The 21271-nt window shown below is 34.3% G+C and overlaps 1 protein-coding gene across 1 annotated transcript in view; it reads left to right on the top strand.

Annotated features, from left to right (window-relative positions):
* Nucleotides 1-286: 286 nt before the first annotated feature.
* Nucleotides 287-21271, top strand: part of LOC148943396 (regulator of G protein signaling 9-binding protein-like) — a 77698-nt gene continuing 56713 nt past the window's right edge. Inside the window, exons 1-2 of the mRNA XM_089101477.1 lie at nt 287-444; nt 17557-17725. Of these exons, the coding sequence (XP_088957603.1) occupies nt 17561-17725 (165 nt within the window). The 5' untranslated portion in view covers nt 287-444; nt 17557-17560. The remainder of the gene's footprint in view (nt 445-17556; nt 17726-21271) is intronic.

The raw sequence follows: 21271 nt of genomic DNA on the forward strand, positions 1-21271 counted from the left end.
ATAAATTCAGATTAAAACTCAAAAATCAAACCCAACCTAGTCTGAGCTAGTTTTGAATTTTTTTAGTTCTTCTGAGTAACGCTGGATTTTCCATGTCGGTAGTAGCTATAAATCTTTATTGAACTCATATTAAAGTGCCAATGATTCCCTCCTATCCAGTACCTTATTTTCTTGGATAACGCTAAGTTTATCCCGACGGTATCGGATTTCGGGAAAACTTTGGTTGGCGCGCATCTGTTTCTGCACATAACGTTAGAACTTTTCTTTCTTCACTTGTTGATGTGACGAAAAAATGGCGGATTTTTATAATAAAAAGGATATAAAACACATAATTATATAGTTATAATTAATTTAAGGAAGTCTATCATATTTTAATTTGGAGCAAAGTGAAACTAAAAATGGAATAAAAATGGAATGTAGAACTTTCGATCAATGAGAAAAGTGGTAAGTTTTGAGCCTGTATGAGATATTCCGAATATTGTGCTAGTTGGAGGTGGCATAAATTAAGACTTATATTGACACACTAGAGAAATTTCTTAAGGGTTCAAAAATTCAAAAGCTTACCAGTAAGTACAAGGAATCAGATATTAAAAGTATAATAACAACAGTTTATGATAAACTGTTATTAAGAGCCAGGGAAAAAGCTAGAGCTGTGCCATCAGTTCATTCCTGGGCTTGTTTATTCATAGTGTTTCCTTATCTGATTAATGCTGCTGTTTGTTTTGTTTTATTTTTGTCAAAATCCTGGGGGAGGGCGTAAAGTTGGAGCCTATTGTCCAAAATCAAGTGAAAATGACAGTGAGTCATATATTACCATAAAGGCAAAGATATACTAAAGATAATTGACCTGTTTCTCTGGATACTTGAATTATGCAGGCTTATCTTAATTTTGACTATCAAGATTTTTTGCAGAAACCAAATTTAAGCTGGGGGGCAAACTGAGGTCTGGGGGGGGGGCAAAGTTGGGTCTGGAGAGGGTAGTTGCCCCCCTGTCCCATTGCAAATTACGCCCCTGCTCTTAATGCTTTGCTTTATATTCTAGCATAAGTATGAATATTTAAGTAAGCTTTTAGTCAAAAATGGTACAAGAAATATCTATGTTTGATTATAGTTATGCTATCTTACATATATTAATGCCTATGCATTCCTATACTTATGTTAACTATACCTACTTTAATGCCTATGCATTCCAGCAAAGACAAACGCATTTAAGCTAACAGTTATTCAAATTGTCTTTAAAGATGCCTATAAGCGTTGACGCTAATGCTTATTTTAGCATTGTAAAGTATATTTGAGCGGAAAATCAGTCAAACTGGTTAAAAAAAAATAGCCTTTGTATCCTATGCTAATGCTAATTCTTATACTTTGTATTCGAGCACAGTAATTCACGCTTGATTCAACAGTTAGTCAAATTGGCTAGCAAAAACATTTATGTATGGTTATGCCTATGCTAACGCTTATCTTAGTCTTATATGTTCAAGTCCTTAAGATGTTCAAGTCCTAAAATATTTATGTATGGTTATACCTATGCTAACGCTTATCTTAGTCTTATATGATCAAGTCCTTAAGATGTTCAAGTCCTAAAATATTTATGTATGGTTATACCTATGCTAACGTTTATCTTAGTCTTATATGTTCAAGTCCTTAAGATGTTCAAGTCCTAAAATATTTATGTATGGTTATACCTATGCTAACGCTTATCTTAGTCTTATATGTTCAGGTCCTTAAGATGTATGACAGGTTGCAATTAATAGAAAAACTTATGATTTAAAAAATTATGGGTTTCCCATGAATCCAGAAGGGAGGTCAGAGCTTTAAGGGGTTTGAGAGACTCAGTTGCCTGATTCCGTGTGGTTTTTCTTTACTTAGTGCTCATTAAAAACGAAGTTTTTGTTTTAAATAAGTAGTTTTTGTATCTTTTAAAATAGCTTTAATTGGTTTGAGAGAATATTTTGACTGATTCCGTGTGGTTTTTCTTTACTTAGTGCTCATTAAAAACGAAGTTTTTGTTTTAAATAAGTAGTTTTTGTATCTGTTAAAAGAGCTTTAAGGGGTTTGAGAGACTCTGTTGCCTGATTCCGTGCAACATTTTTGTTTTAGATAAGTAGTTTTTGTATCTGTTAAAAGAACTTTAAGGGGTTTGAGAGACTCCGTTGCCTGATTACGTGTGGTTTTTCATTACTTGATACTCATTAAAAACAAAATTTAGGATTTATGTTAAAAAAATAGTTATAATAAATTTTAAAATATTTTTAAGAGATTTGGGAGAATCTATAATGCAGTATTTTTTCAGTAAAGACACTCGATATCCTAAAAGTGTTTAATTCAAACTTTTTTAAAACTTCGAAATTTTTCAACTTTATTTATTTTTTTCTTTTTGTACATAACTTAAAATGTCAAAATATGCTTATAGTTCTGACTATTGCGCTCTGTGATTGGTCAGAGACACGATGTGATTTTCCCACTGGTATTCTATGACCGGTTATTGACACTACCTAATCTATTGCATGTATTAAATTACTATTTTTACGCAGTGGAACTATAAACATATAAGTCATATATTTAAAAAAAAAGTGAAGATGAAGCATTTTAATAAAGTGTGTTTACATAACAAGGTTATTGTAGCACTGATTGCCGACAAAGAGAAGTATTTAAACTTTGAAACAAGTAAAAGTGGTAGCACTATTGGAAATGTATGCATGCATTGTCATGACAGTAAGGAATTAAATATCTTTGGAATACAGAAAAAATTCAGCTCTTATGTTGGTGGTTATGCGAGATTGAGATCTCCAGAGATGATTGCACTCAAAGAGAATGCCAACATAAAAATAATCATTGATGATAGAGGACAAATCCTTGCTACTGTTGCAGGTAACACATTACCTACTGATACATCCAATCGTCACCTTTCGGGTATTAGCATTCAACGGAAGATCAATAAAAGAAAGGCCTACTTTTCTACTAATATCGTAAACCATATCTTGTCTACGTGCCGAAACTGTTACCTGTGTAAAAATAATGTGATAATAGACAGTTAAATTGCCAGAAAAATAAAAAGGGCATTGTCAGAAAATATCACGATGGAATATAAAGATGAATCGATGAAAAACAAAGCACCAGCAAACGTTACTGCCATTGATCAAACAGTCATTGAACCAAATAATACCAAAGACGAAAAGCATATTGAACCTGCTGATGAGACACCAGTAAAAACTGTGTATGACTCAAAATGGAATAATGATTATTCTACTGATTACGAACTAAGAGAAGACAATAGCTATAATATCAAGAGAGAACATGGTGAACTATTTTATGGAACAGATTCAAAATGTCCAAAGTTAATCATTGATATTAATAATGTATCATAATATATTTATTGTATTAATATTCTACATAGCGTTATTTCATTAAAAATATATTATGCATTACATTGTTATGTGTTCATTATTTTTAGAGTAAGCTAGCATATAAAACGTTTATAATGTCTAATAAAACGTCGGAGATGCAAGAAAAGGAATTTGCATACATCTATTGTCAAACACATGGAATAACAATTACAAAATCTTTCTATCATAATTAATAAATTATTTATAAACATCCATTATTGTATATGTCATTTTAAAAAAATTTTAAGTAAGTAATTAAGTAACAAACTCTTTCTTGAATTCACCTCTTTTTTACACAATACAGAAATTTAATTAAGTAAATTATGAAAAAAAAATGTAAGTAAGAAACTCTTTCTCGATTTCACCTCTTGGATACACAATGCAGAAATTTCATTTAAGAAATTAGAAAAAATTGTTAGTAAGTAGTACATTCTTTCTTGAATTCACCTCCTGTATAAATAAAAAAGACATTTCATTCAAGAAATTATTAAAAAATTCATAGTAAGTAACAAACTCTTTCTCAAAGTCACCTCTCGGGTACACAATGCAGAAATTTCATTTAAGAAATTTGAAAAAATTTTAAGCAAGTAACAAACTCTTTCCTGAAGTCACCTCTTGGATACACAATGCAGAAACTTCATTTAAGAAACTATACAAAAATGTAAGTAAGAAAGTGACAAATTATTTCTTTAAGTCACCTCTTGGCAACACAATACAGAAATTTCATTAAAGAAATCATTAAAAAATTGTAAGTAAGTAGAAAATGGTTCCTTGAATTCGCCTGCTGGATAAACAAAAAAATATTTCGTTCAAGAAATTATGACAAAATCCTAAGTAAGTAACAAACTCTTTATTGTTTTCACGTCTTAGATACACGATGTAGAAATTTCATTCAAGAAATTATGAATAAATTCTCAGTAAGTAACAATTTCTTTCTTGAAGTCCCCTCTTGGATATAAAATACGGAAATTTCATTCAAGAAATTATGAAAATATTTGTAAGTAAGTAAAAAACTCTTTATTGATTTCACATCTTGGATACACAATACAGATACTTCATTCAAGAAACTATGAAAAAATCGCAAGTAAGTAAAAAAAATCTCTATTGTTTTCACCTCTTGGATATACAATACGGAAATTTCATTCAATAAATTATGAAAAAATTGCAAGCAAGTTACAAACTCTTTCCTGAAGTCACATCTTGGATACACAATGTAGAAACTTCATTTAAGAAACTATGAAAAAATTGTAAGTAAGTAAGTAACAAATTCTTTCTTGAATTCGCCTCTTGGGTAAATAAAAAAAAGACATTTCATTCCAGAAATTATGGCGAAATTCTAAGTAAGCAACAAACTCTTTCTTGAAGTTACCTCATGGATACACAATGCAGAAATTTCATTTAAGGAATTATCAAAAATTGTAAGTAAGTAGCAAATTCTTTCAAAAATATGTTAATACGTTTAAGCAATAAATATCTTTAAGCTTAATCCGTCTTTATTCGTCAGAATAGTTTTAATCATTTCATTAAATTATGAATAAATTGTAAGTAAGTAACAATAGCTTTCTTGAATTCGCTTCATGGACACAATACAGATATTTAATTCAAGAAATCATAATAAAATCACAAGTAAGTAATAAAGTCTTTATTGTTTTCACCTATTGGATACACAATACTGAAATTTCATTCAAGAAATTATGAAGGAATTGTAAATAGGTAACACACTCATGTTACCTCATGGATACACAATGAAGAAACTTCATTAAAGAAACTATGAAAAAATTGTAGGTAAGTAACAAATTCATTCTTGAAGTCACCTCCTGGGTAAATAAAAAAGACAGTTCATTAAAGAAATTATGAAAAAATTGTAAGTAAGTAGCAAATTCTTTCTTGAATTCACCTGCTGGATAAACAAAAAAGACATTTCGTTCAAGAAATTATTTAAAACATTTAAAACTACTTATTTAAAACAAAAATTTCGTTTTTAATGAGCACTAAGTAAAGAAAAACCACACGGAATCAGGCAACAGAGTCTCTCAAACCCCTCAAAGCTCTTTTAACACATACAAGAAATAATTATTTAAAACAAAAACTTCGTTTTTTATGTGCACTAAGTAAAGAACAACCACACGGAATCAGGCACAAGAGTTTCTCACTCCCAATACATCTATTTTAACATATACAAGAACTTCTTATTGAAAAAAATTATTTCTTTTTTAATGTGTATAATTTAAATAAAAAAAACACGGAAACATCCACACGAGGCTCTCAAGCCCCTAAAATCTCTTTTATAACATACAAGAGCTACTTATTTAGAAAAAAAATTTCGTTTTTAATGTGCATCAAGTAAAGAAAAACCACACGGAATCAGGCAACAGAGTCTCTCAAACCACTTAAAGCTCTTTTAAAATATAAAAAAGCTAATTATTTAAAACAAAAAAGTATATTTTAATGATCACTAATTAAACAAAAACCACACGGAATCAGGCAACTGAGTCTCTCAAACCCCTTAAAGATCTTTTAAAAGATACAAGAACTACTTATTTTACACAAAAACTTCGTTTTTAATGAGCACTACGTAAAGAAACACCACACGGAATCAGGCAACTGAGTCTCTCAAACCCCTTAAAGCTCTTTTAAAAGATACAAAAACTACTTATTTAACACAAAATACAGGCAATCAAATTAAATGGGAATTCCTATACAAGCAAGCAAATAACTGAATTATTTTTACGTCACAATTTTCACCTTAAAACCATTCTAAATATATTGGCAACTAAAAAATACAAACCGTTTTTTCTGACACGGATTTAACCTAAAAAAAAAATTGTATATCATGAAATAGAAATCCAGAAAATTGTGTCAGAAAAACTTGAACCAAACCAGATTATACCCACCTAACCAGATTGTACCTACCAAACCAGATTATACCTACCAGAAACCTGTTTGGTACGGGGGCGTACGCAAATCCAGACGAGCATCTCTACTTATTTGATTTTATTTTTGCTCATTTTATGTTTAATGGAGCTCTTTACTTTTCTTTGAAAACTTATTTTGTGGAAAAAGTTTTTTTAATTAATATACAGAAAGGGTCATCGGATAAACTTTAGAAGGGGCTCATTTGATTGGTAATCAGACGTGCTAGTGCCCTCTTTAAGATTTAGAGTGATAAGAGAGTGTATACCCCCCTCACACCTCGTATTTTCTGGAAATGCATCTGATAGAAATTTTAAGTTGGCCATTTGTCATTGTAGAAAATTCGAAAAGGGCTCTTTCGATTAGAAATTGAAAAGGTTAGATGCCCTTTTTGATAGTTGAAAGTTATTGGAGGGTAAATAAATCTTCCTCCCACGCCCACGATTTCCCCAGTCACATCCAATCAAAATTTTGAGAGAGTCATTTTCTTTAACGTAATTGAAAGGTCCGGAAATTATGTCTTTAAGGATGACGAACCCCCCACAGTCCTCAGAGCAAGGGTTATAAGTCATACCCAGGAGGCATATAAGGTATATATGGAAAGAATGATCTTGTAAAATTCTTAGGGAGCTCATGGCGTTGCTGATCTCTCACACCTCGTACTTTCCTGAAATGCGTCTGATAGAAATTCTGAAATGGCCAATTGTTGTCGTAAAAACTTTGAAAAGAGCTCATTTGATTGGGAATTGAAAGGGCTAGTGCCGTTTTTAATAATCGAAAGTGATCGGAGGACACCTAATTCCCCTCGCACGCCCATCATTTCCCCAATCATATTCAATCAAAATTTTGATATCAAAATTTTGTTCAACATAGTTGAAAGATGCGGAATTTATATCTTTGAGGATGAAACCCCTCCTACCCCACAGCCTTCAGGGCAAGGGTTGCAAGTTATACCCTGGGGGAATTTAAGGTTTCTATAGAAAAGGTGATCGTATAAACTTCAAAGGGGCTAATTGAATTGGTAATTAAAAGTTCTAGAGCCCTTTTTAGAATTCAGAGCGATCGGAGGGTGGATACCCCCCCACACCTCGTATTTTCCCGGAATGTTTCTGATAGTGATTCTGAGATGACCATTTTCTGTTGTAGAAACCTCAAAAAGATCTCATTCGATTGGAAATTGAAAGGGCTAGTGCTCTTTTCCATAGTCGAAAGTGATTTGAGGGCACTTAGCCCCCCTCCCACGCCCACTGTTTCCTAAAGCACATCCAATCAAACTTTGAGATAGCCATTTTTTTCAACGTAGTTGAAAGGACCGGAAATTATATCTTTAAGGATGATAACCCCCCCCTCCTCCCCCTACAGCTCTCAGGGCAAAGGTTGTAGTTTATGCCCTGGGAGCATATAAGGTATAAATAGAAAGGGTGATAGTATAAACTTCGGGAGGGGGATTATTGGATTGGTAATGAAAAGTTCTAGTGCCCTTCTTAAGATTCAGAGTGATTGGAGGGTGAATAACCCCCCTCCCATGCCCACCATTTCCCTAAACCCATCCAATTCAAATTTTTTGATAGCCATTTTGTTCAACGTAATTCAAAGGTCCGGAAATTATGTCTTTGAGGATGACAAACCCCCAGAACCCTCAGGCCAAGGGTTGTAAGTTATGCCCTGGGGGAATATAAGGTATATATAGAAAGGGTGATGGTATAAACTTCGGAGGGGTCTCACTGGATTGATAATCAGAAGTTCCAGTGCCCTTTTTAGGATTCAAAGTTATCAAAGGGTGGATGCCCCCCCCCCCCCAAACCTTGTACTTTCCCGAAATGCTTGTGATAAAATTTTGAGATGGCCATTTGTTGTCGAAGAAAGTTCAAGAACACCTCATTCGATTGGAAATTGAAAGAACCAGTGCCCATGTTATTAGTCGAAAGCTATGGAGGGCAGCTAACCCCCCTCCCACGCCCACCACTTCCCCAAAAACACCAAATAAAAAATTTGAGATAATCATTATGTTGAACGTAATTGAAAGGTCTCATAATTATGTCTTTGGGGATGACAACCCCCCACAGCCCTCAGGGTAAGGGTTTTAAGCAACGCCCTGTGGGCATATAAGGTATATATAGAAAGGGCGATCGTATAATCTTTGAAGGGGGGCACATTGGATTGCTCACCAGAAGTTCTAGTGCTCTTTTTAAGATTCAGAGGGATCGGTGGGTGGATACCCCCCCCCTCCTCACAGCTCGTATTTTCCCGAAATGTATCTGATTTTAATTCTTAGATAACCGTTTGTTGTCGTAGGGACTTCGAAAACAGCCCATTCGATTGAAAATTGAAACGGCCAAGTCCCTTTTTAACAGTCAAAAGTGATTGGAGGGAAACTACCTCCCCCCTCCCACGCCCACCATCTTCTCAAACACATCCAATAAAGATTTTGGGATAAATATTTTGTTCAACGTAATTGAAAGGTCCGGAAATTATGTTTTTGAGGAAGGCAACCCCCCACAACCCTTAGGGCAAGAGTTGTACGTTATTTCTGGGGGCATATAAGGTATATGTAAAAAGGCTGATCGTATAAACTTCAGAGGTTGTTCGTTGGATTCGTAGTTAGAAGTTCTAGTGTCCTTTTTAAGACTCAGAGTGATTGGAGGGTGGATACTCCCCAATACACTTCGTATTTTACCAAAATGCATCTGATAAAAATTTTAAGATGGTCATTTGTTGTCATAGAATTTTGTTGTCAAAATTTTGGCATAGCCATTTGTTCAGTGTAATTGAAAAGTCTGGAAATTATGTCTTAGATAAACCCCATACATTCTCAAGGCTAGAATTTAATTTGCACTTTACTGAAAAAAATGGTCCTGAATTGTCAGTTTAGTATACATATACTGATATATATTCCTTAAAGTTTCAATAATTTTTAATTTACAAAGTTAAAACATTTAAAAGTATTTTTCTATTTAAATCATACAATAAATAACCGAGTCAAACTCAAAACGAGCAAAAATTAACATGAGTAGGGCTGACAACCCCCATGCCTTCTCAAGACCAGAACATAATTTGCACTTTACTGAAAACAAAATATATATATAATGTTTTCACTGTGTTTTTACTTGTTTGAAATGCTTTTACTAGATATATCAAGGGGGAAATCCTCCCCCTTGCACTCCAATTACAGCGCGATTGTCTGGTGGCCTTTTTAGGAGCAACAAAAGATTGGAGGGTAAGAAGCCCTTCTCTCAAGCCCTTTTCAATTCCCAAACGCATCCAGTTAAAATTTTGAGACAGCCATTTTGTTCAGCATAGTAGAACGGTCAAGGAAATATGTCTTTTGGGATGTTAGGCACATCAACCCCCCACAATTATGCAATTGGCCCATCATAATTTAAAGCTATATGTCGTTCTAAAAATAAATCAAAAGGCATTGTTTTAAATGGTTGCCAATGAGACACCTCAGCATTATATCGAGAACGACTAGGGGTATTAAGTTGAAACTTTTGGGGAAGCTATTATCACTACTTCTGTTCTTACAATGTATATAAATAAAAAGAGTGTAAGTGTATCCATGCAGCTTGTCAAAGAGCATAGATAGAATCTTTCGGGAATGATATTAAGTTATATTTTTCAGGTCAACTTCAGAAGATATAAAATTAAATTAAAAAATACTGTTTGTGTCAGGATTAAAAATTCTTGAAAAATTTTCTCCAACATACAAATAGCAACCTTTACTATAAATTCTTATAGAAGATTAAATAAAAAAACAAGTATTTTCAACTGAAAGTAAGGAGCAACGTTAGAATTTAAAACGAACAGAATTTATTACGTATATAAAGGGGTCCGCCCTTTTGTCAATACCTGGCTCTTTCCGCTAAAGCTCGAATTTTGTTCCAATTCTTTAACAATGACCCCTGAACCACAAAGGGTTAGTTAAAATAAATAGCTCTTTTGAAAGTGCTAAAAAAAACTTTAGCGTAAAGAGCGAGATATTGACGAGGGGGCGAACCCCCTCATATGCATAATAATTTCTGTTCGTTTTCAGTTATAATATTGCTCCTCAATTGCAGTTGAAAAAAAATTTGCTTTATTTATTTTCTGATCGTATTTAAATAATGCTGTGAAATCTGGCACCCCCTTCATGAAATATTCCCTTCTCCCATGAAAAACTCCTCCATGAAAACATCCTCCCACGTAATCTTCTCTCCCAGACCCCTCCCCCCACCACCAGAAAAATTCCCCCTGGAAACGTTTGTATACTTCCCAAATTCAATACTATATGTTAACCATTGGCAAAGTTCACCACTTGCAGTCCTTCCCCGGGGGACTGAGGGGGATTAAGTCATCCTCAAAGACATAGTTATTAGATTTTTCAACTATGCTGAGCAAATGGCAATCTCAAAATTTTGGTCGGATGACTTTGGGAAAAAGTGAGCGCGAGAGAGGGCCTAGTTGCCCTAAAAATTTTTTAGTCACTCAAAAAGGGCACTAGAACGTTTAATTTCCGTTTGAACGAGCCGTCTCGCAATATTCTAGGACCACTGGGTCGATAACATCACCCCAGGGAAAAAAATAAACAAAACAAAACAAATAAACTAGCATCCGTGATCTTTCTTCTGGCAAAAAAAATACAAAATTCCACATTTTTGCCGATAAGAGCTTGAAACCTCTACAGTAGGGTTCTCTGATGCGCTGAATTTGATGGTGTAATCACTATCAATAAATAAATGAAGCTCAAAACAAACAGAAATAAACATGAGTAGGGCTGATAACCCCTATGCCTTCTCAAGACCAGAACACAATTTGCGCTTTACTGAAAACAAAATACGCTTGAAATAATTTCACCTTTATTACTTTCATAAATGAAAAAATATCAAAACAGTAACGAAGAAATATCAATATATGTCAATTTAACTGACAATCCACGTTCATTTGTTTGTTTTTTCAGCAAAGCGAAAATTGTGTTCTGGTATTGAGAAGGCATAGGGTTTATCAGCCCTACTCACTTTAATTTTTGTTCGTTTTGAGTTGGACTCGGCTATTTATTGCCATATTTGTTTCGAGTTTCATTTATTTATTGATAGTTATTTGTGGTAGTTTAACGCTTAGAATACTATTCGACAATTTTATTTGCTCATTCTTGGCTTAATGGAGCTCTTTACTTTTCTTTGAAAAACTGTCTTGTGGAATTTTTTTTTATTAGTCCTTGAAAGAGGGGATGGAAGTGTGTTTCGTCAGTTACTATTCCTTTTTCTTTTAAAAGAAGACCATGGGCTACAAAATTTTTCGTCATTTTGGAGGCTCAATATTCGCTATTTAAGGCACATCGTGCTGGCTTACTTAAGATCTTTAAGAGTATAAACCTGATTCTGATTGGTCACTTACTTTTATCTGACCAATCAAAGACCTTTTTACATTCTTACATTAAGTAGCATACTTTGTGGAATGGCAACATGACACAGATATGATAATATAGACAGGACTAGTTTTAACGAAAGCAATCCAAGCAAATTTCCAAATGTGAAAGGAGCGGGAGAGAGGGAGAATGGCAAAAAACTAGGCTCCAATTATTCAGTTTTCCGGAGGGAAGTTTTCCTCTCTGTTTGGAGGTACCTCTTTCATCTGACGATATTTGTATTGTTCAATAAATTTTGTATAAAATATCCTTAAATTCATGCATCCTTGATTCCCGTTCGGACCATCTCAAAATTTTGGAGGCCACTCATGGCAATCACATGTTTCAGGGGGAACATATACCCTGAGGAATCGAACGTCTTTCATCTTATTTCAATGTAACATGAACCAAGAATGAATTGGTTTTGCATTGCTTTGGAAAACGTTGCCCTGACCTTTAATTTGTTTTACTGACGATTTTTTTTTGGGGGGGGGGGTGGTTTCATCTGTACAGTTTAGCGTTAATTCTTTGCCATTGATTAAATGCTATATTTTTCACTCCTTTAGAGGGATCTTGAAAAGCATTGTTTCTCTTTGAATGTAAGTTTATTCACTATTTCCTGACACCCAATCAGGGTTGTCAATGTTCAAACGTTCCTTTCTTACAAAGTAATGTTACATACCCTTCGCCTTGAAGAATAAAACCTAACGCAACCTTTGTAGCTTTTTTCTCTCATAAATATTCAGGAAAGCTAAGGCTATGTTACTTTGCCCCGAAATATTGTTCCCATTATAGTGCCCATATTTTTGCTGATTGCTAGCAATTAAGTCTGATTGGCGATTTATAGCATTAATTATATTGAAAAAAAAACTATTTTATTAAATTATTTTCGAATTATTATCGCTATATGATAGATTAAATAAAAAAAACAAGTTTTTTAAACTGAAAGTAAGGGGCGACATTAAAACTCAAAACGAACAGAAATTATTCCGTATATGAAAGGGACTGTCCCCCTCTCAACACCTTGCTCTTTACGCTAAACTTCTTATTGTTTTTAAAAAGTAGAGTTGTGACAAGAGTCTAACATTGCGTAAACAGCAAGACGTTGAGGAGGGACAGCCCCTTTCATATACGGAATAATTTCTGTTCGTTTTAAGTTTTAATGTTGCTCCTTACTTTCAGTTTAAAAAACTTGTTTTTTTTATTTAATTTCTGATCGTTTTTTAGTTAATGCAGCTTTTATTTTGGCTCACCGTCATTGAATAAGTAAACAAAATTTGCATAAAAATTTTACTTTTCTTTTGCTAAATGGCTGTCTCTAAATTTGGTTCTGACAAATTAACTTACGTAACGAACTTCTATATTCGTATATTTTTCTTCTGGAAAAAAAATACAAAGTTGCAGATTTTTGCAGATATGAGCTTGAAACCTATGTTATAGGGTTTTCTGATACACTGAATCTGACAGTGATTTTCATTAAAATTTTTTCACTTGTAGGGGATGTTTCCCCCTCTTTAAAAAATCAGGTAAGTTTTTCTCTGGCTCGTAGCCTTTGATGAGTAATACTAAACTTAAAAAAATTTATGTATTTAGAATCAGCATTATAATCCCATTCTTTTCATACATTTATTGACATCAAAGTTCCGTTTTTAAAAGTTTCGCTTACTATTGAGCCGTATCGCTTGTTTTTTTTTTTATTGTTTTTTTTTATTACGTATATGTTATTACGTATATTATGGGGTTCTCTCCTTATTTAATACCACGCTCTTTAATTTAAGAGTTAAAAACAAAATTAATTCACAAACCCCTGAATCACACAGGACGTTCAATGATAATAGATAGCTCTTTTGAAAGCACTAAAAAAAATGTAGTGTAAAGAGTGAGGTATGGACTTGTGGAAGGACCCTATCATATAATTAATAATTTCTGCTCGTTTTAAGTTCTAATGTTGCTTCTTACTTTCAGTTGAAAAAAACTTGTTTTTTTAAATTTAATTTCTGATCGTTTTTTAAATAATGCTTGGAAATCCGGTGCCCCCTCCATAGAAATATCCCTTACCCCAAACAAACATCCTCCACGGAAAGATTCTCCCGAGTAAGCCCCTCCTTCAGCCCCCCCCCCCACACCAAAAAAAATTCTTCCTGAAAATGTCTGTATACTTCCCAATAACCAATACAATATGCAAGCAATGGGCAAAGTTCATAACTTGCAGCCCTTCCCCTGAGAACTGTGGGGGATTAAGTCATCGTAAAAGACATATTTATTAGATTTTCGACTATGCTAAACAAAATGGCTATCTCAAAATTTTAATTGGGTGACTTTGAGAAAAAAAGCCTAGTGAGCCTAGTTGCCCTCCATTTTTTTTGGTCACTCAAAAAGGGCACTAGAACTTTTAATTTCCGTTCCAATGAGCCCTCTTATGATATTCTAGCACCACTGGGTCAATACGATTACCCCTGGGGAAAAAAAACAAATAAACACGCACCCGTGATCTTTCTTCTGGCAAAAAATGCAAAATGCCACATTTTTGTAGATGGGAGCTTGAAACCTCTACAGTAGGGTTCTCTGATACGCTGAATATGATGGTGTGAATTTCATTAAGGTTCCATAATTTTTAGAGGGTCTTTCCCCCTTTTTTTAAAAATCTGTCAAATTTTCTCAGGCGCGTAACTTCTGATGGGTCAGATCAAACTTGATGAAATTTATATTTTTGAAATCAGAATTAAAATCTGATTTTTTTTATGTATCTATTGGTACCGAAATTTCGGTTTTTAGAGTTTCGGTTACCATTGAGCCGGGTCGCTCCTTACTTACAGTTCGTTACCACGAACTGTTTGATAGATAGATAGATAGATCGTGTATTTCAAAAGCCCAAGAGCCATATACACACAAAAATTGATGAAAAATAAAGAAATCACAACAGAACAAATTACGAAACACACATTAACATGATACATAGCGATACATGATAATACCTTATGGTAATTTATCGAGAAAATAAGCTTGATTCCATATAATTAAATAATGAATTTTAAAAACTTTTCCTTCTTTCTAATCCCTTCTCTATGTACGCACCAATACGAACTATTGTGGATGGATTACTACTTTGTAAAATTTTTGGAAGCAGCAAAACAATCCCATGTAAGTAATTTTGCCTTAAATCAGAGAGCACCGGGCACTTTCGGAGAAAATGGTCCAAATTTTCGTCCTCATCCCTACAAAGAGGACACACATACCGACCATCAGAATGTACTATCCCCCTGTCGAACACCATTTGCCTGCTCTGGATTGGAAGGCAATTCGCCCTAAGCTGAATCCATCGACATAAAATCATAGCTGGTAAATTAAATTTAAAATAAATTTCCTCTCCAAAACTAGGTTTAACCTGATTAAAATGATTCAATGTAGCAGAATTTAAAACCAACCCTTGCCAATACTGAATTTCTTGACCCTGTAAGATAAATCGTACCTGGCTTACTAAATTTGTTGGTAGATCACGGGAACCAAGACCGTCATTCCATAAGTAAGGCATTCCCACTCTTTCTAGTAATGACCTAATTTGGGATGGCCGCGACGTTTTCGAACCATAACTCAACATCTGATAATAAGCAGCTCTTACTAGTCTATTTTCATTGCACCTAATGAGCTTCAACCAAAATCTAAACATCAAAATAGACCTACGTAGTTTCAACGAAAAGAAGCCCATATTACCTTTCAGAATCTGTGAATGAGTTGTCTGAGGTAACCCAAACAGTCTTTTGTAATACTGGAGCTGGAGGGACTCCAACTTCTTTGCCGCTTCTCCGCCACAAATCTCTGCTCCATATTCTATTAATATGTTAAATACTAAAAACCTGTTATTTCAACTTGGAAGGAGCAACATTGAGACTTGAAACAAACATAAATTATTCTGTATATGAGGGTCCTTTCCCCTAGCTTTGCACTTTATGCTAAAGTCTTAAAATTCTTTATGAAATGCTTCTCATTCAAATTCAACGAGCGTTGTGTTTGAGCAGTCTTTCTGAAAGAATTTTGACAAAAAATCAAACTCTTGCGTAAACTGTGGAGGTTGACAAAGCAGCCCCCCCCCCCTCGTATACAGAATAATTTCAGTTCGTTTTCGTAGTCAAATTGGGGTTTAATATTACAAAATGAAGGTTATTTTACTAAAGTCAGTTAAGAATAGAAAAAAACTTTCAAGATGAAGGCTCCCAATTATACGAGATTAAAACTGAATCTCTAACTTTTGGTTATATTTTGTAAGACATCAAAACAATTGCAAGAAAAATTTAGAACGACAATTATTTGCTAGTTTCCAATGAAGGTTAACAGCAATATGGCAATATGACAGCAATGTAACAGTAAACCAGGGAGAAAAATTGTCCTACTGCTTGAAAACTCACTCCAAGAAAGCAATCCCTAACTTTTGATAATACTCTTTAAGACATCAGAACAATTGCAAGAAACATTTAGAACGACAAGTATTTGCTAATTTCCAATGAATGACTAGTTTTCATTTCATTTCATTCAATGAATAGACTAGTGACAGCATTGTAACATTAAACCAGAGAGCAAAATTGTCCGGTAAAACATTGTGACCGGTACTTTTCGAACCCCCCTCTTCTCTTAGTCCAATTAATAGTCCAGTCTTCTCTTAGTCCAGGGTTTAGACGTCTCTTTACTTACGTATGCTGATGATACCTTAAATCTGAGTCACACTTTCTCTGGTTGTGAGAGCAGTTTTTCGAAGTTAAAACTAGAATATCAGCAGATTGGTTTAAATTTTAGTGTGGATAAAACTATAGATGTCGGTTTCAACCTCAAAGGATACTCTGATAAATCCCTCCAACTGACTGAAACTTGTACTCCCCTCTCTAAAAGCCTTGTTGACCTGGGAATGCCCATTGGAAATTCAGTTGAGGAACTATTAAGCTTGCCATCCAAAATCTTGAAAAAAAGACAAGGATAGCTTATGCATCACTTGTCTCTAACGTTACACACATTAGTCGTTTATATCTTTCTAAACTTTATAATAGTCTAACTGTGCCTCATCTTCTTGCTCTGTCTCCTATTTGGCATTTTTTTCCTGCTTAAAAAAAACTTGTTCATCGGATTTATTTTAAATTTGCTAAATTCCTTTTACATATGCCCCCTTGGACTAGTAACTCTTTTTTGTACCAAATATTTAAGCTCATTTTCCCTTCGACAATTATTGATAAAAGAGTAAAAGATTTTAAATCTTTCCCCAGTAAACTAAATCATGATTGGTCCTCTCTATTTTTATGAGTTTTTTTTATGTCTTTTGATTTATTTCTTATCTTGTGATTATGATATATGATTTGTGATTATGTCTATGATTATCATGATTGTAAGAATTACTTATTTTTGTTCAGTGTATAAGTTTTCTGGTGTTTTTTTCCTTTTGTTTCTCTTATGTACTCTGTCATTGAGGGGACTGGTGCCCTTTTTTGTTTTGACAGGTTATAAATAAATTGAATTGAATTGAATAAGTGAGATAGGAAAATTTCACTTGTGGGATAATTTAGCTCTCAGGAAGACTGTCGACCTTTCCATTAGGAGGAATTGAAATATATATTACCATTCGACAGAGGGCTGTAAGAAGTCGCAACATAGGTCATTTGAAAGAGTGAAAAAATATAGTAAATATTAGTAGATTTCCAAAATTTTGATTTCTTGCGAAGTAGAAATCAAAATCTTACAGAGAGTGCACAATTTAGTATTTAGTTTATGATTTCACAGAAACATGTCAACGCATTGAAAATTTCCAAAAATGACTTTATCCAATTATAGCTGGACTCCCCAATGTCGCATCATCTTCCTCCAAATAACTGTGCCACTTCTATTTATTTTTAGAAATATGAAAAATACACCCCTTTTCCCACCCAGAAATAAGCAGCACCCAAAAGGAAGAGGAAAGCAAACCCAGCATGCAGGACATACGACACTGTGGCTCACTTGTGGATCGAGTGAAAAGGAAAAGGGTCCTACCCCAGACTTTCCAGGACGTACGGAATGCTTAAAGGTAAATTAAATACATATTCCCAAGTTTGGGATTTATTTTTATTAAAAAAGGGAGAAGAAGCTGAAAAAAAAACAACAAAACTATTTTGCATAAAATCTTTATCGCAATAGATGAGTGTTGGGAGGTTTTGAGAGTTCAATATGTGAAAATAAACTTGAATATTAGTAATTATGAGTAATAGTTTAACTTTAAGTAGAATAAACTAAAATGAAGAGGCTGCAAAGAAGCAGGAAAGTTAATCAAATGGAATGCTTCATTTACCTAGGCAGCAATATTAGTTACCCCTGCACGGAAGCCGTAATAAATAGAAAAGCCACGGTTCAGGTTGTCAGACAATTTGGTAGAATGGGGGCATGTATCTAAAAACTAAAACTGGGACACTAGAAGCCTACATTAAGCATAGGGGTTAAATATCCCTTTGAAATTTGGGTACATCAAAACAACCAAGAAAGATATGTTAGATGTTCTCTTGAGAAATTGTTTAATGATATAATTAATTGTTCGGTTGAATAACCGTGTATCAAACATTTCGGAATGAAATGCAATATATCACACAGTTATATCAATGCATGAATATATATCTTTAAATATATCAACTTCAAGTGGAACGTTCTTGAAGAAGTCAATTTTAACCTATAGGTGAGATGAAGAGGTCCTAAGAATATATTTAAAGCAAAGATGAACGTCACAAGAGGGAGTATAGAGTAAAGCTATGACAGTACTCTGTCAAACAGTTCGTGGTAAAGAACTGTAAGTAAGGAGCGACCCGGCTCAATGGTAACCGAAAATCTAAAAAACAGAATTTTGATACCAATATATATATAAAAATAATAAGAATTTTATGCTGATTTCAAATATATAAGTTTCATCAACTTCAGTCTTACCCATCAAAAGTTATGCGCCTAGAAAAATTTGCCTGATTTTAGAAAAAAGGGGGAAAGACCCCCTAAAAGTCATAGAGCCTTAATGAAAATCCCACCATCATATTCAGCGTATCAGAGAACCCTACCGTAGAGGTTTCAAGCACCTATCTACAAAAATGTGGAAATTTGCATTTTTCCCAGAAGAAAGATCACGGATGTGCGTTTATTTGTTTTTTCGTTTTTTTTTTTTTTTTCCCAGGGGAGATTGTATTGACCCAGTGGTCCTAGAATATCGTGGGAGGGCTCATTGTAACGGAAATTAAAAGTTCTAGTGCCCTTTTTAAGTGACCAAAAAAATGGAGGGTAACTAGGCCCCCTCCTACGCTCATTATTTTTCCCAAAGTCACCCGATCAAAATTTTGAGATAGCCATTTTGTTCAGCATGGTCGAAAAATATAATAACTATGTCTTTTAGGATGACTTAATCCCCCGATGTCCCCGGGGGGAGGTCTGAAAGTTATGAACTTTACGGAATGCTAACATATAGTATTGGTTATTGGGAAGTATACAGACGTTTTCAGGGGGGATTTTTCTGTAGATGGGGGGGGAGGTCGGGGGTTATATGGGATGATCTTTCCATGAAGGAAGTTTTCATGGGGAAGGGACATTGCTATGAAGGGGGCGCCGGATTTCCCAGCATTATTAAAGAAAAAGATCAGAAATTAAGTAAAAAAAAACAACAAGTTTTTCAACTGATTTCAACTGATCAACTGATTGTGATTAAGAGGTCATTTTTAAAGAATTGCAAAAAAATTCGAACTTTAGCTTAAATAGCAAGGTATTGACTAGGGAGCGAACCCCCTAATATACGTATTAAAATCTATGAATATGGAAGTTCATTACGTAAGTTAATTCGTAAGTTACGTATATTTATTACTAATAAAAACGTTCGTAAATAAAATTAAACAAATTTCGAGAAAACCATTTAACCAAATAAAAGTAAAATTCATATGCAAATTTTGTTTTAATTATTCAGGTACGGTGAGCCAAAATCAAAACCTGCATTAATTCAAAAACGTTCAAAAATTAAATAAGAAAAACAGTTTTTTTAACTGAAAGTAAGGAACGACGTTAAAACTTAAAACGAACAGAAATTATTCCGTATATGAAGGGAGCGGTCCCCTCCTCAACGCCTCGCTCTTTACGCTAAAGTTTGACTTTCTCACAACTCCATTTTTTTAAACAATAAAAAAACTTTAGCGTAAAGAGCGAGGCGTTGAGGAGGGGACAGCCCCCTTCATATATAGAATAATTTCTGTTCGTTTTAAGTTTTAACGTCGTTCCTTATTTTCAGTTTAAAAAATTTTTATTTTTTTTAGTTAATCGAGAGAAGGACCTTACGCAGCTCTGTTTGGCCTCATTTGTCTTGGTACAAACCACCAGAAGATTAATTTCGTGTTAATGCCAGACCTAAATACAATTATGTAGAATGCGCTAACTAAATTGTAAAATTACAGTTAGAATAATAAAATTATGGTAGATACACTGTTCGATTTATGGCATTGATAGTCGATTTAATTAGATAAAGTATTAACGCTGGCAACTGATCAAATTTCCTCTTTTGTCTGCTTAACAACTCCCCAGATGCGTTTTCCGGCATATATTTAGCTGCTGTTGACAACCTGCTTTGTAATTGTCTTAGTAAGCCTCCTTGTGATATCAGAGTGGCAAACACAGAGCAAAAGTATCACGGTCATTTTAAAAATGGTGCCCATAAGTATCGGTATTTTGGTCCAGAAGTGTCAATGTACATGTGCATCTATGGTGGGTATTAGAAACTGGACTAGAACTGTCAAAGTCGAACCAGAAAGATGGTGAATTGTAACTGTTTTAGTAAGAAATGTGTCTATATTACTTTTCTCTATAAATTTCTTACAGTTTTCGACCATTACCAGTTTCAGACAAAATGAAATTTATCCTTCCGATTCGTTGCACCTATCTCAATGTTTTACCAATCCCTTTTAGGCTGCCTGGAAGGCGTCAACCAGCGTCCCACATTGGTATCCCTTGAGTGATGTTATTAGGTCAACAAATTAAGAAAAGTCCAACAGGGCCAAATCCGGGCTGTATGGTGGTTCGGGGACTGCAGTGACGCCCATTTTCACAATCAATTAGCAAACAATGGTTGCGATATGACTCGGCGCATTGTCATGGTGCAAAATACAATCATTACAAATGTAATTTTAAGATCTTCGAGGATCCATTTTAGGATCCATTTGGTGCTTACCAGTAGGATCCATTCGATTTTAGGATCCATTTAGCGCTTACCAATAATACTGTTTACTAGTAGTCTATCCTTGGGGCACGAGTTGACTAAACCTCTGATGCAAAAAACAAACACGATGAGCATGACATTTACCCTCGATTTACTCATTTTAGCTTATGACAGAAGTGTCAATGTGCGTGTCCATCTATGGTGGGTATTAGAAACTGGACTAAAACTGTCAAAGTCGAACCAGAAAGATGGTGAATTGTAACTGTTTTGGTAAAAAAAAAAGTGATGTTTTTAGGTAAACAAAATTAAGAAAAGTCCAACAGGGCCAAATCCGGGCTGAATGGTGGTTTGGTAAATCCGTGGGTGGTGGGTGGTAAATCCGGGCTTTGGTCGAAGATTACCACTGGT

This window comes from Artemia sp. Qi Xiang Cuo, chromosome 15, assembly GCF_049724085.1.
Source record: "Artemia sp. Qi Xiang Cuo chromosome 15, ASM4972408v1, whole genome shotgun sequence".
NCBI classification, from domain to species: domain Eukaryota; kingdom Metazoa; phylum Arthropoda; class Branchiopoda; order Anostraca; family Artemiidae; genus Artemia; species Artemia sp. Qi Xiang Cuo.